Genomic DNA, 23,475 nt, shown 5'->3' with positions numbered 1-23,475 from the left:
GTACCTTGTAATATGTATCAGGATCAACTGCTGCATGGCACTGCATGAAGGTACTATTTGAACTTTGCAGCAAGGCACACCAGTGTTTGGCATATCTCTCTGAGAGAGAATAAACAAGACATTTTATTATTTAGTTTTTGAGGGATTTTTTTTTTATTTTATTTTATTTATTTATTTTTTTGCTTACAGACTAGAAGTAATAGTTTGATATTGTGCTGAAATAAACACTGGAATAATCATCTGGAATATTCTACTAAAAATGAACCAAAAACGATTTAAATAATAATGTTGCTTTAAAAATGCCAGACTTTCACTAGCTGTAGCTTCAAGTATTAACATCTGGTATGTTTACTGCCACACATAGAAACGTCCAGAACATCTGTGGTCCTGTGTGCCAGTGTGTGTGTGTGTGTGTGTGTGTGTGATCAAAACAGCTCAAAGAGTTTTGTTCAGTTTGGTCCACACTTGAAATGTTTGAGGGTTATTCAAGGACAAAATTATTTGATTGTGGGAAAACTGGTCAAAGCTCAAGGTCACAGGCCAAGAGCAAATAACTCAATTCTAATATACAGGGGAGAAAAGAAGTATTTGATGCACTCTCGATTTTGCAAGTTTTCCCGGATCCAGATTCTGCATCAAGATTTCACTTTATACAGGCTTTAAAGGATTACATCAAAACTACTTCACAGATTCTCATCAAATTTACGCCACAGATAGTTATTACGGCATGGAAGACGTCACTGAATTTTGATCCGGATCTGGATTGGCAGACGTCATAAATCTCAGATTGCTCTTGTTCCTTTTCAGACCTCTATCTTTTCATGGCTGGCCTGGTTGCGTGTGTGTGTGTGTGTGTGTGTGTGTGGTGTGTGTGTGTGTGTGTGTGTGTGTGTGTGTGTGTGTGTGTGTGTGTGTGTGTGTGTGTGTGTGTGTGTGTGTGTGTGTGCGTGTGCATCTAGCTATACAAGCGTGCTTTGAATAAATTATTTATTTGGTTGAGTGGCATCACGTGGGATGAGTTGCAAAGCACGGTATTTGATCTGTGTGTGTTCCCTGTGTACATACACTGACTAATGTAGTGACAAAACGAAAAGCTATGTGGTTAGAGGAACATAAATGTAGGAAAACCTGTGCAGCTTAAAATAGAAATGATCCGTTAAAATCTATTGATAGGTCTCCATCCCTATAGGATGGCACTGGGTATAGACCTGGACCATATCCGCCTGTTGGTTGTGGGCCTATACTCGTATAATTAGTTATAGTGGAGCAACCACTGATTCCTATTCTTTTTTCTTTCGTCTTCCGTATGCGTTAGGCAGAGTATTTCTCTTTTGATACTTTTTGGACTACCATATCAACAGTATTCTGCACCACGATGGCCTCCGTGAGGGGTCCATTCCCAAGTAGATATGAAGTGTTCATTCTAAGCTCATCAAAACACATAATTTCAATGTTGGAGGTAATTATGCACTAGAGAACAGATGGTTATGAATGCAATATTCCATTTCTGCTAATTAACACCCCTACATACTACACACTTGCAGTATGTATAGGTGAAAAATACACCTATGGTTACCATTAAACACTAATTATGAAGTCATATGTCATCATTTTGTTGGTCACACGACTTTTGACTTTGATTGAGCTTGAAAGGTCAAACTTAAGGTCAATATAGATTAAACATGGTGGATGAATTGTGTGTTAAACAAAGATAAAGTGGATTAATTTTGGACCAAACTGATAATCAAGGTCACACAGAGCCATATATCACAGCATCACAAAATCACAAAGAATTAAACTGGAAGTTCAAGGTCTTTGTGTCTTTAAACAATTTGAAGATGGCGCCTGTGACTGGAATGACCCCTTTGGTTCCTTCAGTTCATAAATTATTGATTGATTAGATAAGAAATCAACTGATTAATCAACGAACAAATCACCAAAAGTCACAGTCCTAATTTCAAGGAAAGAATGACAGAGATGAACAAGAGGATTTTTACCATTTTCCATACTGAGGGAGCAGGGGTCATCAACTCTCTCTTCTTTGTTTGGACACACAGGGTTAGCCTTCCAAGAGTTACCAAAAGTTGCAGCTGTGCCTTCCACAATCCCCTGAGGAGTCTTCATGTCATCTTTCATAACCATGTTGTAGTTCCCACATAAACCTACAGAAAATCATTAGTAGTCATAGTATGTTCATTTAAGGCTGCATATCCAGTACGACTTACAAAAAGGTCTGAGTCTTAACTTTAAAAAGTAGAAATACAGTAGAAAGCATCTCTGCCACAGCTTTAAATATAGTTTCTGAAAAATAATGTTTAAAATATTCAGATGGTATTTTTGAAGTGTTTGGGACTCATTAAGGGCACCGACACTTCATAAGAATCATAGTACCACAACAGAAATATGTTTGTCTTATGTTTTAAGTTTGTCTTATGTTTGTCATGTATTAAAGTGATACTGTATTTTTTAATATTTTAATCATAAATCAATCAGTCATGCATAAGACAAAACGTACCACGAACTTTAGACTTGTATGCTTCATCCAGGCTGACGTATATTTGCATGACGGGCACATGCTGAATCTGAATTTGTAACCCAAAACTTGTCTGTAGTATGATGTGAAACGATGAAGCTTTGAAAATGTTGATATCACCTGTGATGAAATAAAATAAAAAAATAAATAAATATGAGGTGAACATTTGGCGATGTAATGGTAACCACCACCAACAACAAACAAAAAACAAATGACAATAACGCTTTACAATAATGGCACATTAATCCAATAATAAGCATTAGATAACAGTGAAGTGACACTTAACTGTGTTTACCAAGCATATAATGCTGCTTTATTTGTTATTATATATTATAGTTCATATTTTGTGTTTGTAATTATTTTTAACTTATTGTATTACAGCATGGTTTGCTAAGTGCTCTGAAAACAATCTAGCAAACGAGTCATAAGAACACCAGAAAAAAAAAAAAAAAAATCATTGGACTCCCTCTGCCCTCACTGGATGACATTTTCAGGACCTGCTGGCTCTACTGAACAAGTGGTACTCTACAGGATGGAACACACCTCAACCACACCATCTCTTCTCTCTGCTAACATCCGGCAGGTGTTAGTGGGCCTTCAAAGCCCACACCACAAGGCTGAGAAACAGCTTCTTTCCTAGAGCCATTACTGAACTGAACAGACCTGCCCAAGCTCCAATCAGAACAAAAGCATTGCTCTAATAACAACAATGGGGGACATGTGTAATATGGGACAAGTAAAATATGAGCATAAGATAAATTGGGACCAGTGCAATATGAGCCTTAGGTCTGTTTGGGGCAGGGCAATAGAGACATATGCTGTATGTAAAACTGGCTTGCCTTGAATTTTCTATGTTTTAATGACAAGAAAACAGAGGTGGCAGTTTTTGGACCTAGTAGTCTTTGTGAGCCCTCCTCTGTTGATATGGGACCCCTGGAACCATATTTTAAATTGGTTATTCTTAATGTTGGTTTTAAGATGGATGGCGAGCTTAAATTGGACAGTCAAATTGCAGCAGTGGTGAAATCTGGTTTTTATCATTTGAGGTGTTTGGCAATAGTGAAATCTTTTCATTCTAGGCAACATTTTGAGATGGTTATTCATGCTTTTGTGTCATCTTGTGTGGATTACTGCAATTCACTCTATGTAGGAATAAATCTGTCACTTCTCTCTGGTCTGCATTTAGCCCAGAATGCTGCAGCGTGGCTTTTGATAGGGGCTCGGAGGAGGAAGCATATGACTCCTGTCCTAGCCACACTTCCCTGGTTTCCAGTTCATTTTAAAATTCTTATGTTCATCTTTAAGTCCCTCCATGGTCTAGCTCCATCGTACCTCTCTGGTAGGCTGACCGCTGCTCCTGCAATTGCCTAGGTTGAAAAGAAAGCTCAGGGGGACAGGGCTTTTTCTGCTATTGCTCCCAAACTGTGGAACAGCTTGCCTCTGGGTGTTAGGGGCACACTCTCATTGGTCATTTTTAAGGTTAATTTAAAAACATATATTTTTTCCTTGGCTTTTGAGACCAATGAGGCTTAGTTTGATCATTTTAATTGTATTTTAGTGGTTCTTTTTATTTTTATTTTATTGTGTTTTAATTTGTATTATGTTTGTAGTGTGTAGCCCCTTGTGTCAGTGCTGGCTGTTTAAGGTGCTTTATAAATAAAGTTGGCATGGTATGTTTGGGCAGTGCAATATGAGACGTATGTCTGATTGGGACGGTGCAACTAAGAAGTTTCTGAGCTCACATCATCCCATCCTGATGCTCTTAATATTTACTGAGGTATGTGCGTGTGTGGGTGTGCAGGTGAGGGTGTGTGTGGGTAAGTTATGTGTGAGTGGGAGCATTGTTTTTGAAGATGCACAATTTCGTTGTGCTGTTTTAATGTGCAATGACAATAAAGATGATTCTGAAAGTATATATTTTATTACTGAATGTTGTAAGCGTTATGAATATTTAATGAGTTAATTAATCATCATGAGGTTAATTATATAATGTTGATGGTAGGCCAGGGGTGTCTTTTTGAGCATTTCAAACACAGAAGGGGTTTCTGTGTCTTCCTTCTCGAGCATATTTCTATTGTTTCTTTTTGTTATCAATACTATGTGTTGGTATTAGTGCTTTAGTTTTCATGTTTACTACACATTGTGTCTGTTAAGATAAATAAAAAATCTATTTATTAAGGGTATTAACTTATATACTAATAAGTTAAAGAACTGAATACATTAATAAACACAGTCCACTCTTAATTTACTGTTTTGTTCATGGTTATTACATTAACATGAACACCATCTATAAATTATAAGTAAATACACTAGATAGCTGTTATTTGTTATATGTTAATGCTTATTACTGTATTAACTAACATAAACATCACTCAAAAAAATTAGTAATCACATTAATTAACTCTTAATTCACTGTTAGTTAATGTACATTACTGCATTACCTGACATATATACCATTAGTAAATTATTATAAACACATTACTTAACTATAATTAACAGTTAGTTCATGATTATTACTGCATTAAATGTTCCCTCACTGTAAAGTGTTGCCATAAAAATCTATTAAATTATTTCAATATTACAAATTACATGTTTACAGCCATGTAATTTGTAATATTTAAATTATTAAATACTTTTTTCCTCATAAAAATCTTTTTAAGCCATATGTTTAAACAGTGAAGAGTAAATTGTGAGATTATATCCCACCTGAGTGGTACGGCAAAGTGACTGACTGCATGTTGTACTTTACTGCTCCATCATAAGTAACCATCAGTTCCTAAAGAAAATCAGAAAAGCAAAAAATAAAATAAAAAATCTTAAAATAAATTAGACACATCATTATGATTTAAGTGATGGCAGTCTGATCAGCTGTCAGGCTTCACTTACATTGTTTCTGTCATTGTTCAGCAGGAGTTTCAGGCTTTTCAGACAAGTGTCAAGTTCACTGTTTGCACAAGGTACCGCTGAACCAGGATGGTAAACTTTGGACTTTTATCATCCTGAAAAATAAATAAATGCAAAGTGTCTGGTCAAATATTGAACAAGCGGCTTGTAAGAAATTAGATCATTTGTGACAGCAGAAAAATGCAGCATTTTATTTCTGTCCTGAAAATTGCAAGTCAATGTTACTGGTGCTCAGATCTTAAAGTGGATACATGTGATTAAAGTCACGCGTCACAATTTATGTAACATCATATGGGGTTGTGTGCTGTCTCATGAATAGTGGAGCAGATAACTGTAACAATTGTTCATTTCTGGAAAGAAGCACCAAAGTTGGCACAAATACTCCTTAGACATTACTCTTTTGAAAAAACTGAGTAGCCACTTGAATTTTCAGTAGGCGACCAGGTAGGGTCAATTGAAGAATTACACAGGGGTCAAAATTTAAAAATGCTCCAATCATATTGAAAGCTATACCACATTATTTGTCTGATCACAACAATACCAAAAGGTATAGTTGGACCATCTATGACTGAATGTTATGGAGTTATGGTGACAAAGGTCAGCATTAGTTGTACAGGGGTTAGAAGTTAAAGTTGCTCCAATTTTGGTAAAAAAGTGGTGCAAATATTGGTTGAACTAATAGGATTAATAAATGAAATAGTTTTGACTGTGTTGAATGCTTGGTCTGCAAGGTAAAGGTAGAGCAATGTCGACGTCCATTGGATTCTATGACATGTGACATATGTTACCCTGTAACATGATAACTAAGCATGCCACATAGGGTTTTAAAAAGGATTAGTTTGCACTATTAACTCAACCAATAATAAGCATCACATTTTACCATATTTAGAGCAACTTTAACATCTGACCCCTGTACAAACTAATGCTGACCTTTGTTACCATTCTTGCTGTTTTTACCCCATAACATTCAGTCATAGATAGTACAACTATACCTTTTGGTATCGTTGTGATCAGACGATTAATGTGGTATAGCATTCAATATGATTGAAACATTTTTAAATTTTAACCCCTGTGTAATTCTTCAATTGACCCCTACCTGGCCGCCTACTGAAAATTCAAGTGGCTACTCAGTTTTTTCAAAAAGAGTAATGTCTAAGGAGTATTTGTGTCAACTTTGGTGCTTCTTTCAAGATTTGAAGGATCCTCAGTAAATATTCTGTTATCTGCTGCACTATAAAACAGGAAGTTGGTCTCAAAAAGCACACAGGGAGAGAGTAACATGTTTCATCTAATTTCAATACAAGTGCACTAATTTTTGAATGTATAATTAATTATAATGTTGTATATTATATCTTCAGTATTAATTATATAATTAATACTGCAAATATAAAGGACAAGTTCCTTATATTTGCTCTTGGGCAAGATCCTTAATCAAATTACAATGACAATAAAGGCGATTCTGATTCTGATTTGAGTGTCTTACATGGCAGCAGGCTGATGTGTTTGCATGAATGGGTGAATGTGAGTCATCACTGTAAAGTGCTTTGAGCCTCTACTTCAGATGGAAAGTTGCAGTCCATTTATATTGATATTATATATAATTTATATCTGAAAATAATCTTTACTTTTATACTTTTATCTTTACTGCTGAGATAGGCTCCAGCTGCCCTGTGACCTTTGATTGGAATAAGCAGGTACAGAAAATGAAAGAATGAGATGACAAGATAGAGGATAATAAAAACTGCCCCAATATACTTGAATTCACACTATTTAATGCTAAGTATGAAACCATAGCACACTCACCTTACTGTCCACCTTAGCCAGGGTATAGTAACAATCTCCATGGAAGGTGTAGGTTTTCCCATCAAATGTAGTTACATGTGAACCCTCTTCAACTGCACAGGTTGCAGGAGTGTGAAGACTTTTACAGTCCCATCTACCCTCAAAACATGTGCTGAAACAACATCAGTAATTTTGTACACAGGGACACACTCCAATGGTAAAAAAAAACCAAACAAACCATATTTCTTGTTGACACCGTGAAAGGCTTGGCATACCATTCCTTGCCATCCTGAACATAAACTTCCCCAGTGTTATAGACTTTGTTGTGCTTGCACTGACATTCTGACTGAGCAATGCAACCTCTCATGGAAATGTCATCAAACACGGTTCCTAAAGTAGACAGACATACAAACACACATGACATGAATATTTCTAAATGACAAATCATGTGCATATAGGCAACAAAAATCAGAAAGTGAATGTAGCAGGACACAAACCAGAAGGACAAAAGCATCCATCCATTTTGTGGTCCTCACACAGTGAACCGGTGTCGAGATGTGAACAAGTATCCACGCAAGGGGAACCGCTCTCTTCGTGAACCATGTTGAAGGGACACTGTACAGCTGTGTAGATATAGTACAAGAAAAATACAGTAGTTGACATTAAAATTATACTGCAGATATTAACGTCAACATGCACTACAAAAACTGTCCCTCTCCAAATGAGACAAATAATCTGATATCTACCCAAACTGTCTTGTATTAAGCAAAAACAAAAATCTGCCAGTGGGGTAAGAAAATTTTACTTAGTTAGAATTCTCAAAGCTAGCAAAAAGCACTGAATTATCAAAAAGTGCCTTAAAACTGAACAGAATTCTTATTTTAAGATTAGCCTCTGTCTTAAAATAAGGAAAACAATCTTGTTCCTTTGCTTGGATGATTTGAAATCCAATGTCTTTCCTTGTTACTGGCTGAATACAGCTTGATATTAACTGGAAAAAACTTAAGAAAAAGTGAGATACATTTTCCCAAAATAAGACATTTTTTCTTATGTAAAAAATGCCTGACAAGATTATTTTTTTCTATTTAGACAAAAATTAAGTCAAATTTTCTTTAAACAAGTCTTCTTTTTTTACTTTCTTAGATATCAGTTCTTTCAGTGTGTCTCTAAGGACACAATAACCAGAATAGTCATAAACTTCTCAAATCCCAACCCGATAGTCAGTCAGTTCAAAACAGTCAGGTAGTTTTTACAGAGTGACCATTTTTATAATTTTGCCTCTATACACCACCAGTAGAGTTGAAACAAAACAATCGGTGGTGGACACACTTGAAGTAATCAGCTAACAGCAACTTTATCATGAGAGGATTAGCTTTTCAGCTAACTTTTAAAGCTATGAGGGAACCACTTAGCTCCCACTGAATTTAGTTCTGCTAACTTTAAGGCAACTATCACATTTTGAATAAAGTAGTAAGTTCTTTCAGCTTCTCCCTTTTCACTAGGAGTGGCCTCAGTTGCTCTGATAAAGTTTAATGGTCAGAAATGTTTCTAAATCCTATAACTGTATGGTTGTTCCGGTTTGAGCTCCTACACTGATGCAATAAGCAAAACTGACACATCATGCTAAGACAACAAGCATAACCTTGAAGAGATGGAAGGGCAGGTGGTCAAGCAAAATAAATGAATATGATTTTCCATGTGAATTTTATTTCTTAATCATTCTTACTCGTTTACCTTTCTCTACTGTTAAAAAAAACCCTCTATGTTGAATGTAAACTGTTTAAATTGATTTTGTCATTTAATTATTTATATGTCTTGATCATCATCTGAGTTTGGTATGCTAAACCTTTTGGGATCCTCCATATTTACACTACAGTATATTAAAATTTCATCTCTTCGGGTTTAATTTTTGAGGTTTTAGAGGAAAAAAAAGCTAAAAGTATTCATATAAAAGTCAGCAGTTTGTGGTTTAGCAGTACCTTCAGCTAAATGCTTTAGTAGTTTACCTGTTTAGTGTTATCACAGTAACTTTTCATTTAGTAGACAAGTGATTATCAAAGCTAACTTTGATACTTATTACAATACACCTATCACAATTCAATACATATGATATATAATTCGCTGTTAACACTATATATGAAGAAAGTAATCTGTGGTAAATGTTTAACTTTAAAGAAGGTATTCTGAAGTCTGTTCTTGGCCCTATTCTATTTTTATTGTACATGTTACTATTGGTGTCAATTATAGCCAAGCACAACCTGTCTTTTCTTTGTTATGCAGATGATTTGCAAATCTATCTGCCTATGACGACTAATGGAAGCGATACTTTTACTTCATTATTTAATTGTATTCATGATGTAAAGCAGTAGCTGTCTCAAAATATCCTTTACCTCAATGACGGTAAAACAGAGGTTGTTGTGTTTGGACATTCTGGCATGCCGAATGTTATACCACCATACTTTGGTGTTCTGGCTAATTATTTCAAATCACCTGTCAAGAAGAGAGTGATATTTGACAGCTGTTTTCTTCAATAACAGAGTCAACTCTGTTGTCAAAGTAAGTTTCTTCCAGCTATGTCTTCTGGCTAAAGTAAAATCCTTCTTCAATAGATGTGATCTTACATGGCCATTCATGCTTTCATCAGCTCCAGACTTGAAAATTTTATTGCACATTATGCTGGTCTTAACCAGTCTTCCCTTGCATGCCTTCAGCTTGTGCAAAATGCTGCTGCTCATTTTTAATGAACACTTCCAGACATCAGCACATTATGCCTGTACTTTACTCACTCCACTGGCTACCAGTTCATTTTAGAATTGATTTTAAGATTTAATGTTTGTTTTGAAAGCTCTTAATGACCTTGCAACATCCTATTGTCTGAAAATTTAACTCTCCACACTTACAGTAGGACATTAAGGATGTTTGGTTAACTTTACGTCGATGTTCTGAGGTAAAAATACAAAACTCTGGGGTGATCATGTAGCTTATGGTAGCTGGCCCCAGACTGTGAAGCATGTTACCCTCCCTGATTTACGCACCATTTCTGACCCTGCACTTTTTAAAATCAAAGCTCAGAACGTATTTATTTAAACTGGTTTTTTAATATCTTGTGGTACTGTGATATGTTTTGTTTTTAATGTGCCGTTATAACTCTCTTGCATGTTTTATTTTTGTGAATTCTTGTTCCGTGATTTTATTGTAAGTATTTTGGACACTGTTCTGGCTGCTGTAAAGGCCTTTATACATAAATATTGATTGATTGAAAAAAAAAAGAAGTTATTTGAAGGAAAATTGTAATCTGTGATGTTATGAATGTTTTATATTATTTGTATATTTTATAAATCTTTTATGATTCTTCTGTTAGAGAGCTTAATTTCTTCCATCTAGTAACTGACTTTTCATAGTATTGCAGTACTCATTTCAAAAAAACAATGTGATTCAACATAACTTCCATGACACAGTTATCATGATGCACAATGTATCATTTCACCCCTATTAAAATGTATTTCAGTTTCTGTCCTCTGAGTTGATTTTGGTGATTTAGTATTCTCTCAATGCATGTTTTACAGTATATTATATTATTTATAAAAAAATCTAAATTCCTTACCGCAGCAGAACTGAGCTTGTCCTCCAGTTGGGGGGCGTGCCTCCAGCATGGGAACACTGACGAGAGTACTCAGAAAATGTACTGCAGACACAGAAGTCGTTTGTACTGTTTTTGCAATGACACATGTCTTGAACACAAGTCTGGATGTAAGGATCAGGGTTGATCAATATTGAGCATGAGTTCCATGATGGTGAAAGCAGCACATCTTCACAAGGTTTTTTTCTAAAAAAAAAAAAAAAAAAAAAAAAAAAAAAGAGCAGAAAATAAAGTTAGTCTGGTGTAGAATGCCATGTCTTATTAAATATCCCTACTTACATACTGCTAATATTAACTTACAAACTCTGCACATAACTCCTGCATAGTTTCTGGTTCATCTTCCTCTTCATAGGGGTCATCACAGTCATCATTGGGTTGATAGACTCTCTGTTTGTTGCCAAACTCAATTGAACTAATTCTGCGATCTGTTGAATTTTATTAATAGTGTCACATGCTGATCCATGGATAAAACAATGAAAATCACTTTACAGTGTATGTAACCAACCATTGTGAAAGAACTCATTGTAGACTTCGTTTCCATTGAAATCTCCACATAGCCCACAAGTACGATTTGCATACTCAGGATCCACTTCCACCTACAGCAGTCCCAGCAAAAGATACCACAACAGATCATGAGTGTGTTGTGATTATATCATAAAATTACATGACACTACAAAATGTGACAACTGAAAAAAAGATGTGTTGAAAGTAACCAGTCGGTAAGTGACTGATTACGTAATTTCTTTGTCGATACTTCCAGAATTTATAGGTACATTAGTGGCAGGCATACTGTATCTTCATTTTTTGATACCTGCTGTATGGACTACAGACAACTGACCAAATAACAACTTGAATAAATGCAGAAAACAGTGGGCCCTGTCTAGACAATTAAAGCACATGGCCTAAAGTGTATTTGGGGCATGTGCAACTCCACTGGGAAAAATGTCATTAGATGTGTCTGGGTAGCATGGAGAGGGTCTCTACGGAGGTGAGCTTGTGCATGTTTACTGCAGGAGTTCTGTGTGACAGAATGAGGCCTTAATTTGCAATCGACTTATAATTCTCCAATTAGGAGTGCACCACCACCAAATTGACTGGAGTCCCAGCTAAGCAGCTAACTGTATAACTGGATATCTTAAAATGTTTGTGTAATGTTTATTGTGTTTAGTGATGTAAAGATGTGCATGCTTTCCTCCATAGGGATCCTCTCCAGGCTACCAGATCATTTTAATGACATTTTTACCCGTTCGTTTTAAGCTTGCCCTGAAGCATTACTTACATAGACAGTTAGCGTGTGTGTGGTGTTTGTTTTCTAAATCAGTATTGCACTGACTAATTTTGTTTTATTCTGACTGAAATGATTAACCCCAAACTCATCTAAAAATCGAGCCTAGGTTGAAAAAATGCCAAACTTCCCTGTAAACTGTGGAACCTAAATACAAATTAAGCAGGATGAAAAGGGGTTATATTTAACAACTTACACTAATAATGGGTGAATTTGGACATCACATGTACACATTCCACACTCCATCTGTCATCCACTTTCCAGAGCTGGGGTGCCCTGTAACCTGATGTTTTGCTTTTTAATAAGCGGTCTAACGTGAGTGTGTCTGAAGATTGTGCCATATAAATAGCAGAAAAACTGTGCATGACGTTTGATGAGGTTTTTGGTGGATTACGTGATAGAAATACACCAACACTGTGCCTGATCAAAGCTCAACTTAAAAACAACATGTCCATCTCCTATATAAAGAACACGGGCACTTGGAGAAAATTGATGACTGCATTGGTTGGAAATGAGCAGTGACACTGTTTTTTGTTTTGTTTTTTATGAACCTTTTCTATTCTGATGGGAATAAATCACCATTAATAAAAAAGGCTTTTACCATGATGGCATCATCACCATTCCACATTACAACAACCCCAACTTTGGCCTGACCTTGAAGTACACAGCACCGTTTTCCACCTCTACCCCTGCATTGTAGTACGGCAGTTTGACGCTTGAAAACGAGAGAATCGTACTTATTACATGTAAATATCTGACAAAGGAGAAGGTGAATCGCTTGCATAAAATTCTCCATTTGTAGGACCACAAAAGCTGTCTTTGTACATTTTTTACTTACGGAAGCGCATTCACAGTGACATAGCTTTCGTAAGGTGGACTGTAAGTTCGTTGATGGGTGACCACCACATCACTGACTGTACGGTATCCGTCAATCCTTGCCTCTTCATGTGCACTGAAACTCGTGGTAGGACTCGTGGCAGTCGGAGGCCAGGATGTATTCACACATACCAGGGAACTGGTATATATTGCCATCAAATGTCTTGATGTTTTCACTTCCCCACGTGCTGCAGATTTGGTTCACATGGTTCTGAACTAAAAAAAGGAAAAAGACACATAGTTACTCATATATATTCAACATTTGGATATCATCAACAATTATGATGTCAAATATACATTAGTAAGTCCCTTCGGCTCTCTCTTGTTTTACTCGGGGTTGCCACAGCAGATCTGAGGTCGATCTGCATGTTAGTTTGGCACAAGTTTATGACAGATGTTCTTCCTGACACAACTCCACATTAGTGCATGGACAACGGGCACCGGGGGCCTTCAACAGGGAACCATCCCCAGTGGAAACAAGCACTCTTAACTGCTTGGTCACCACCTGCCCATTAATGTAATAAAATGAATGCATATTGCCATATTCACATTCATTTTATTAAGTTCTAATTTTAGAAATGTAGTCAAATTAACATTTTAGCGTAAATAATAGCGAAGGAAAGCTGTTCAATCTGTGCTAAAACTGTATGAAACAAAAAGCAATTGGAGTCTTACCCACTCTGGCTTGGATACCAGCAAAAAACAAAGGAAGGAAACACAAAAATGCATTTCCCCACTCCATCATTGCCAGTGTGGGCTTGCTGTCACCAAAGGAGATAAGTTTCAGATAGTACTTGGAGACCTTTATATTGAGATGCTTAGTTATTTGCTCACACCCCCCTTGGCACAGGAACATATGTTTTATGGTGATGACATGGCAAACATATCTTAGCAACTGATGCAGTTCTAGTTTATTGTAATAGATGTTTTTCAATGGCTCATAGGATTTTATCTTCTTTTAATTATTTTTGCTTGTACAATTTTTTTATTTGCTTTTACTCTGTGATATGGGGAGCTTTGATTAATGTTGTTCTGGAGTTTGTTCAGCACTTTGTTAATTTTTTTTTTTTCATTTAGAGTGCTTTATAAATAAATATATTATTAGAGAGATAGAGACTTTATTTGCCATTTGTACTCACACACAAGGTTTGGGTACATCGGAATTCAGTGCAGAGATCTTGAGTAAATAAATATAAAAACAGAAAAGTATAAAGGTATAAAAAGATACCTGGTACACACACACACAAATACACTCAACAAAATATAAACGCAACACTTTTGGTTTGCTCCCATTTCGTATGAGATGAATTCAAAGATCTAAAACTTTTTCCACATACACAATATCACCATTTCCCTCAAATATTGTTCACAAACCAGTCTAATCTGTGATAGTGAGCACTTCTCCTTTGCTGAGATAATCCATCCCACCTCACAGGTGTGCCATATCAAGATGCTGATTAGACACCATGATTAGTGCACAGGTGCCTTAGACTGCCCCACAATAAAAGGCCACCTCTGAAAGGTGCAGTTTATCACACAGCACAATGCCACAGATGTCACAAGATTTGAGGGGAGCGTGCAATTGGCATGCTGACAACAGGAATGTCAACCAGAGCTGTTGCTCATGTATTGAATGTTCATTTCTCTACCATAAGCCGTCTCCAAAGGCATTTCAGAGAATTTGGCAGTACATCCAACCCGCCTCACAAACCGCAGGCCACGTGTAACCACACCAGCCCCGGACCTCCACATCCAGCATGTTCACCTCCAAGATCGTCTGAGACCAGCCACTCGGACAGCTGCTGAACACAATCGGTTTGCATAACCAAAGAATTTCTGCACAAACTGTCAGAAACCGTCTCAGGGAAGCTCATCTGCATGCTCGTCTCGTCATCAGCGGTGTCTCGACCTGACTCCAGTTCGTCGTCGTAACTGACTTGAGTGGGCAAATGCTCACATTCGCTGGCGTTTGGCACGTTGGAGAGGTGTTCTCTTCACGGATGAATCCCGGTTCACACTGTCCAGGGCAGATGGCAGACAGCGTGTGTGGCGTCGTGTGGGTGAGAGGTTTTCTGATGTCAGTGTTGTGGATCGAGTGTCCCATGGTGGCGGTGGGGTTATGGTATGGGCAGGCGTCTGTTATGGATGAAGAACACAGGTGCATTTTATTGATGGCATTTTGAATGCACAGAGATACCGTGACAAGATCCTGAGGCCCATTGTTGTGCCATACATCCAAGAACATCACCTCATGTTGCAGCAGGATAATGCACGGCCCCATGTTGCAAGGATCTGTACACAATTCTTGGAAGCTGAAAATGTCCCAGTTCTTGCATGGCCGGCATACTCACCGGACATGTCACCCATTGAGCATGTTTGGGATGCTCTGGACCGGCGTATACGACAGCATGTACCAGTTCCTGCCAATATCCAGCAACTTCGCACAGCCATTGAAGAGGAGTGGACCAACATTCCACAGGCCACAATTGACAACCTGATCAACTCTATGCAAAGGAGATGTGTTGCACTGCATGAGGCAAATGGTGGTCACACCAGATACTGACTGGTATCCCCCCCCAATAAAACAAAACTGCACCTTTCAGAGTGGCCTTTATTGTGGACAGTCTAAGGCACACCTGTGCACTAATCATGGTGTCTAATCAGCATCTTGATATGGCACACCTGTGAGGTGGGATGGATTATCTCAGCAAAGGAGAAGTGCTCACTATCACAGATTTAGACTGGTTTGTGAACAATATTTGAGGGAAATGGTGATATTGTGTATGTGGAAAAAATTTTAGATCTTTCAGTTCATCTCATACAAAATGGAAGCAAAACCAAAAGTGTTGCGTTTATATTTTTGTTGAGTATATTTATATCACAAAGTGTCAGGTTAATGGGGATTGTGAACAGCAGTTATTGCACACTTGTATTCCAAACACAGTGGATATCGCACTGATAATAAAGTATATTGCACATTTGGATCAAACAGACATTGCACCAATGACTGTTATTTCAAAAGGAATAAAATAAAATATTTCACATTTGGTTTAGTTATGTGATAAATATTGCACAGTGGATTTAGGTTGTGAGCAGTCAATTGCTCTGAGTTGAAGGATGCCATCAGTCTGACGGTGGCCAGAAAGAAACTTTTATGGAATCGAGTCCTGAGTGTAATGATGCTGTCTGCTGTAGTTTTCCTCAGGCTGTAAGCTGTGTGTTTGGGCCTGAGGAGAAAGTGGGCAGGGATAATGGGCCGTGCCCTCTTTTTGCATCGTTGACTGTAAACTGGGCAGCGTAGTCTCATTTGATGGCAGGCGCTAAAGGGGTAAAATATGATGCATATGACGTAATTTCTCTACTTCCTGCGACAGAAACATGGCACTTTCTCTGAGTTTTTGGACAAATTACATGCAAACAAAGTGAAAACGCAAAGAAAAAGTGACAATGCGGTGGAAAGTGGACATGTGTTGCGGTTTGTTTATGATTCTGTGTTGCCAACCGAATGGTCCCCCTAAAAATCTGTCCCCCCGACGCAATTCACAGATTAACACCTTGTTTCTGCTTCAAACTGCACTCCAGTCATCATCTATCTCAGTGACAGATATCTGAAGCTTTTGTACAACAATCATTTCCACATGAATTCAGCATTGTTTCATCATAAAAGGCAGCAGAAGCGATCAGAGTGCCACAGCTAAACGAGCAGCTAGCTGATGCGTTCACTGCACATTGGACATTTCAAAGTGTCACGGAATTTTGCCAAGTTTCTGCTTAAAATGGTCTTGTTTCTGCTTAAAACTGATTTTAGAATGATTTAAGAAGTTTTACTTTGTCATCTGATGGTTAATAATCACATTAATCCATTTAATTGCTTTGGGTGAGGAGACTCCGTCTCAGAGGAGCTGCTGTGGTCCGAAATGACACATGCGCACATGCAAAAGGCGGACCAGTTTTTAGGGGCAGACGTTTGGTCTGCGACACTGGAGCTCAAACATGTCGAGGCGGTTGTGCAGGCGAGAGAACACAGCTACTCTGGTTCGCTGTGTAGGCTAACACTTACTGACATGACCTCTCCCATTTGCCTCGTCTTCCCTTCTCCACTGGGAACTGAAAAAAAACTGCACTTTTCGCAACTGCTTTGGTGATTGCAGCCAAAAACAAAACAGTACACCATTTTTCCGTGTGAAGTTATGCTGTGTATATATTGTGCAACAGGAGCAGCTGTCCCCACAAGTGGTCAAATCCCACAATATCACAACGGCTTCAAATGAGACTGTGCTGCCCTATCGAGTCCATTAATGGAAGTTCAGTTCTGATAAATTTCAGCTGTTTTTATGACCAGGTCTGTGTAGGCTTGTCTGAGGAGAAGGCAGCTCATCTCAGACTTCCTGATGAAGTGCATCTGCTTCTGTGCTTTTTTCACAGTGGCTACAGTGTTTGCTGACCAGCTCAGATCAGATGGCACGTGAAGGTTGAGGAACATCTGGCTGTCCACTCTCACCACTTCAGTGCCCCTGATGGTGAGGGGGTGCAGTTGAAGGGCTTTCTTCCAACTTGGCAGTTGGTGCACAAGGATGAGGTTGTTTTCCTGTCCTTAGGCAAGTGTGCTGTCGACCACCGCCCTGTGCCCAGTCTCGTCCCCACCCTTGATGAGGCCCAGGATGGTCCTGTCATCAACATATATGATGATGACTGTGTTGTCTATGTTGGACACATAGTCATGAGTGTATAGGGTGAAGAGTTTGGGGCTGAGGCAGCAGTCCTGAGGTGATCCAGTGCTGCTTGAGAGCTCAGTGGAGACTGTTCTTCCCATCCATACAACCTGCGGTCTGAGGAATTGCAGGACCCAGTTGGATGTGGTGGACCGGATGGACAGGTCAACAGTTTCCGGCACTATGGAGATGATTAAGCACCAGCTTTTGCAGACATTTCATGGTGACTGATGTGAGTGCCACTGGTCTGAAGTCGTTTAGAGTGGATGCATCTGGTTTCTTAGGTAGGGGAATGATGGTGGAGGATTTGAAGATATGTGAGACTGTTGACATGTGCAAGAGAGGTGTTGAAGATATCTGTGTACACACCTGCCTGTTGTTCTGCACAGGCCTTTTGGACTCTGGGTGAAACACCTTCTGGACCTGCTGCTTTCCGGGGTTCACCTGTTTCAAAGCCCTCGGAAGAGTGTGTGACACCTGAATGACAGACTCATCAGGGTTACAGGGGAGTTTTGTGAGAGAGTCCATGTAAGGTCTGTCAAAACTGGCGTAAAAGTTGTTGAGACAATCTGGGAGGGTGTTGTCTCTGACCTCCGTGTCCGAGATTCTCTTGTAGTTATTGACTGATTGGATTTCGTGTGTTGTTGTCCAGGTAGAAGCCTACATGTTTTGGGGAATATGCCTTTTTAGCTGTTCTTATGGTTTTACATAGCTCATAATGGGCTCACATGTATTTTTCATTGTCTCCTGATTTGTAAGCCACATTGTCTATTCCTGATTTTCTTGCAGAGATCTCTGCATGTTACACCATGGCTTTTGATTTCGGAAAACAGTTCTGGATGGGACACAGCAGTAGCAGTTTTTGATACTAGCGAATTGGGCAGCTGCCTGGGGTGGCATTTATGGGGGGAGCAGCAGCCACAGCACCGTGGGAACAAGCACTTTAAAAAAAAATCATCTGCTATGCAAAGTGGTTTTCTTGTCACTGTTTGTGGAATTGGCAAAATGGCACCTCCTGCAGCTGCACAGGCACCCTTGCTTGCGGAGAACGACGATACACAGAAGCAGTGTGAGAAAGGGGAGAGAGGGTCATGCAGGGGATAGTAATTTGGGGTATTTTAACTGCCAGGGGTATGTACAGGGGGGTTAGACTAGATAATTTGGTCAATGATTTGCATTTTCTTGTTCATAAATATCTTCTCCATATTTTAAAGGGGGTATTTCAAAATATTTGTGCTAACACCAACCCCTGCCATTATGGGGGTAATACGCCATAACGTTTACTTTTACAAAATAGTACTACCCCCTAATTGTAGCCTGCGGTCTTTTGATGTCAATTTCAATTGCAATTTCAGGGGCACTTCTAAAATATTAAGAATAGCAATAAAAAAATGACTGTTTTTGCAAAATTTAGAGACTGTTTTTGGGGGGGCGCTGCTTGGAGGTGTTTCTCCCTCAGTGGAGAATTGTCACTGGGACACAGATGGACGGCACCAGCTGATGTAATCACTAACTCTGTGTATTCATGATACTAGCTTCTTTGAATACTGTCACAATCTGTTAGCTCTGAACAGCGCTCCAGATTTGCCAGTGCATTAGCAGACCAGGTGGTTGGTCAGCTTTCAGCGTTTGATGGGTTTCAGAAGGCTTGTCAAATGATCGGATTTGCCAAAGTTGGGTTTGGCTTTGTATGCATTTCTAATGTTACAGTAGCATGGTCTAGTGAGTTTTTTTCCTGTGGTCGGAAAATTCACAGACTGGTGCAGTTTCAGCATGTATTTCCAGGGATTGCAGTGATTAAAGTCCCCAAGGATGATAAAGCACTGGGATGAGTTTTTTTTCATGTCCATTTATCATGTCACACAGTTTGTTTAGTGCAGTCCCTCTCTGGCAGAGGGGGGACATACACCACCACAATGATTCAAAGAGAACAGTCTACAGTTTAAAGTCAGATATTCCACATCTTCAGAATAGAACTGTGAACTAACTTGGCAGTTGGTGCAACAAGGATTGCTTTAACCATGATAGCCCTTCCCCCTCCGTGGCTCTCCTCGCATTGCGATCGGACCTGAACATGGTGTAGTCTGCCAGTGTATTCTTACCAAGCCATGTTTCAGAGAAGCCCAGTATGGAATTATTGTCAGTTTCAAAGTGGCTAATTTTGGTAATAGCATGCATTACAACCTACAAGTTGTAAATGAATTTACCCATATATAAACTTTAAATGCATGCATTTGGCAGAACCTTTATTCAAAGCAACTTATAATTCAGTTTAAACACACAGTGCCAGGAGCCTCCTCATCAGGATGCAAAACTCTACACATACATATTGAAATTATATGACGGCTGAGTGGATCCTTGTCATGTGATTGGTGCTTTGTATGCCACATGACATGGATTCATTCATGCCATTTGTGTTGCATTGCATTTAGAGTCAGCAGCTTGGTTCCATTTATAGTGCAAATTTGGTTCCATACGTTGGTACCATTGCACTCTGTCACCATGATGACCTAAAAAAGCTTTTCAACTGGTTTCAAACAAAAATTGCTATGTTTTTGTTTGGCTTTTGACTGTCTCCAGTTTTTCAGGGTCACTAAAGTGGATGCCTCACAGAGCTGCATTAGGATTTGGCATTGGTTTTATGCCAGATGTCCTTTCTGATGCAACTCCAAGTACTACATGACCGACTCTACTTCATTTCTGAGATGTGATGGGATCAGGTGTACACAAAGCAGAATGGCTGCCTCCAACCAAAGTTGCATGATAACTATGACAATATTATTAAGAGGAAGAACACATTGATTTTGATGCTGATACAGGTCTGACAGTGAATTTTGGATAAGCTTTGCTTTGCCATAGTGACAGAGGGCATCACCAGGATTTTTTTTGGAGGCATACTCACTTTAACTACCATCATCAAGATGAATGATCTGTTCTTTTTATAGAGCAGGAAGGCATTAAAAAAGTTCTTAAATCCTATCTTTGCAAATGTGATGGGGGCCAAAGGATACTCTGGCCATTCAGGCCAGAGCTCAGGTTTTAGCCGACTGGACAGACTGACCGCCTCCCATGCCGGAGATTAGAGTTATTAGAGTCCCAACAGGAGCAAGTGGAAGACGTCAAACAATCACAACACAATGCAGAAGCGAAGAGAGTACAAGCCACTACATTGGTGTCATGACCCGGGTGAGAATAAAGTTCAAGGGAGTTGAGTGTAACGGAGGACAGCAGGAATCGCGGTGCATGTGGTGCATGTGGTAGTCAGTAGGCCTCACTCCCACAACAGTCAAAGGATACTCAGGCCAGAGCGCAGGTGTTAACCGAATGGACTGGATTCAAACGATCACAACGTAGAAGCATAGAGACTACAAGACGATATACAGACTATTTCACATTATTTTTAAAATTGCTTCAACTGAATATACAAAGGCATGGAAAAGCAAAACCCATGCACTAAACCTATATAACGTTTAGTACACATTAATCCAATTTTTGGAAGTAGTTAATTAAATGTCAGTATGTGGCCCAATAGTTATTAGTCATTATTTACTCAGCAGCTCAACAGATACCTAATTAGAGTTCACCGACAACAGTTAAAATTGTATGGACATAATTTATTCCACATCCAGCTGGCAGGTTGATCTTTTGTCATGCATATATGTTTGCCCTTGGATGCTCCTCCAAGGGCAAACAGGTCTTTTGACCGCTCCCACAGCCACACAGCTGTTTGATGAGATCTTTGAGAATTGTTTTGTGGTAACAGCATGCACTGTGTTGATTCAAGGAGGACACCAGAATCACCAAACTGTACAGAGGTGGTGGCCAAGTGGTTAAGTACACTTGTTCCCACCATGGTAGGTTCCAGGTTCAAACTAGTGGTGTCCATTCTCTGTAGAATATAGAGTTGCATCAGGAATGGCATCTGATGTAAAACTTGGATCTGTTGTGGAGATCCACAAGGGAGAAGCCAAAAGGGACTTACTTACCAGATTACTTTCAGTTTAATATTTAAATCTTTTTTAATAGTGGTGCTCAGATTACACTTGAATTTCTATGCATACACAAAGACCAGTTTCCCCAAGAACACTGTTTTTAAAAAAAAAAAATAAGAATTTGTCCATCCATCCATCCATCCATTCCCACTTATTCAACAAAATAATCAGATGTGTTAAATATTTGATGATGATATTATTATTATTGTTATTATTGTTGTTGCTATTGAGAAGTTGAAGAATCAAGAGTGTCCTGAATCAAGACTAACTTCCAGGACTCAGCATTCAAAAGTGTATCTTCATGTGGAAAAAGTGTTGAACTTGACTTTCATTTATCTCGGCAGTAAGTTCATGTCTCGGTTTCTCGGCCTTTGAGATCAAGAGATTCCTGGGAAGAGCTTATGGAGTCATGGGGCCATTGGATAGAGGTGTTTGGCAATGCTGATACCTTTGCAGGAGAAGAAAGATGCAAGTATTTGGGGTCCTGGTGCTTCCTATATTAAGAAAGTCTCCCACTGCCAATTTCTGCCCTGTTGCTGGCCTACGTTCCAAAAATTAGATAACGTGGGCACAATTGTCCACAACAGCAGTCAAAGGTTTGTGTTGTAGTATTATACAGTAGGTTACTGCCAATTACAAGCGACAATGGACACATCCCCATGACACAAGAGCTACTGAGCATGCTCACAGTGGTACCGTATGCAGTCTATGCACTAATGTCTGTGGTTAGAACAACATGTTATTACCAAACTAAAATATATCAGTTCCACATTTGAAAGCTGTCTCTGCTGAAGATGTGGTAATAATAATAATAAATTTTATTTCTAATGCACTTTTTGTTTGATACCAAACCTCAAGTGCTACAAGGGCAAACAGAGAAAACAGATAAAACACAAAAATACAGCAATTTCAACAATTTAAAACAGTGATAATAAAAAGTAAAAAATAGCGAACACGCATTTAGTCCATATATGCTTTTCTAAAAGGAAGGTTTTAAGTCCTTTCTTAAAAGCATCCACCGGTCTGTGGAGCCCTGAGGTGCTCCAGGAGAGCATTCCACAGACGGGGAGCTGCGGCCTCAAAGGCTCTGTCGCCCATAGTTTTAAGCCGTGTCCTGGGCTGGAGCAAAGGTGCTGTTGGCCTGACCGGGTCCAGGTTGATGTTGTGGTGTGAGCAGTTTGGTGAGGTAAGTTGGGGCCGCACCATGCAGACAGTGATGGGTGTGCAGAAGGATCTTGTATTCTATACGGAGGGGAACAGGGAGCCAGTGGAGGGTGTGGAGGATGGGGGTGATGTGTTCATGTTTCTGCACCTAAGTCATCAGGATCCTGGCAGCGCGGTTTTGAACAGATTGGAGCTTTTGAAACGCTCCTGCCAGGGATCCCAATGAGGAGTGCGTACAGTAGTCCAACCTGGAGGAGACAAGTGTGGTGTGACATTCATGAGATTATGGATGTATATTACATTTACAGAGATGTTTTAAAGAGTTCAGTAAACAGCAAGTCTATGAATGTGCACGTACACACACATAACACACACTGCTCTGCCACACTGTGCTTATTTCACTTCTCACTCCAGTGAGTGAAATTACTGTGCTCTAAACAGACAACAATCTGCCACTGTCATTTAATTTGCCATTTAATTGCAATCTGACATCAAAATGGCTGCACAGCCATCCCATATTGAAGCAGAACTGACCACCAATCAGCAGACTGATTGGTGGTGAATTTTCTGTGTGAGGGTTTTCAGAT

General features: G+C 39.1%; 1 protein-coding gene across 1 annotated transcript in view; it reads right to left on the bottom strand.

The window, feature by feature from the left end:
- The window catches only part of LOC117514907 (mucin-2-like), a 107,120-nt gene extending 84,190 nt beyond the window's left edge, over positions 1–22,930 (bottom strand). Inside the window, 19 exon segments of the mRNA XM_034175478.1 lie at positions 5–99; positions 1,998–2,162; positions 2,516–2,653; positions 5,240–5,309; positions 5,420–5,496; positions 5,499–5,532; positions 7,241–7,391; positions 7,495–7,609; positions 7,717–7,834; positions 10,432–10,435; positions 10,824–11,045; positions 11,164–11,284; positions 11,365–11,455; positions 12,746–12,795; positions 12,798–12,859; positions 13,098–13,236; positions 17,665–17,913; positions 18,102–18,209; positions 22,744–22,930. Of these exon segments, the coding sequence (XP_034031369.1) occupies positions 5–99; positions 1,998–2,162; positions 2,516–2,653; positions 5,240–5,309; positions 5,420–5,496; positions 5,499–5,532; positions 7,241–7,391; positions 7,495–7,609; positions 7,717–7,834; positions 10,432–10,435; positions 10,824–11,045; positions 11,164–11,284; positions 11,365–11,455; positions 12,746–12,795; positions 12,798–12,859; positions 13,098–13,236; positions 17,665–17,913; positions 18,102–18,209; positions 22,744–22,930 (2,196 nt within the window).
- Positions 22,931–23,475: the final 545 nt, after the last annotated feature.

This window comes from Thalassophryne amazonica, chromosome 8 (genome assembly GCF_902500255.1).
Source record: "Thalassophryne amazonica chromosome 8, fThaAma1.1, whole genome shotgun sequence".
Taxonomy (NCBI): domain Eukaryota; kingdom Metazoa; phylum Chordata; class Actinopteri; order Batrachoidiformes; family Batrachoididae; genus Thalassophryne; species Thalassophryne amazonica.
This window is presented reverse-complemented; position numbering and strand designations above follow the sequence as displayed.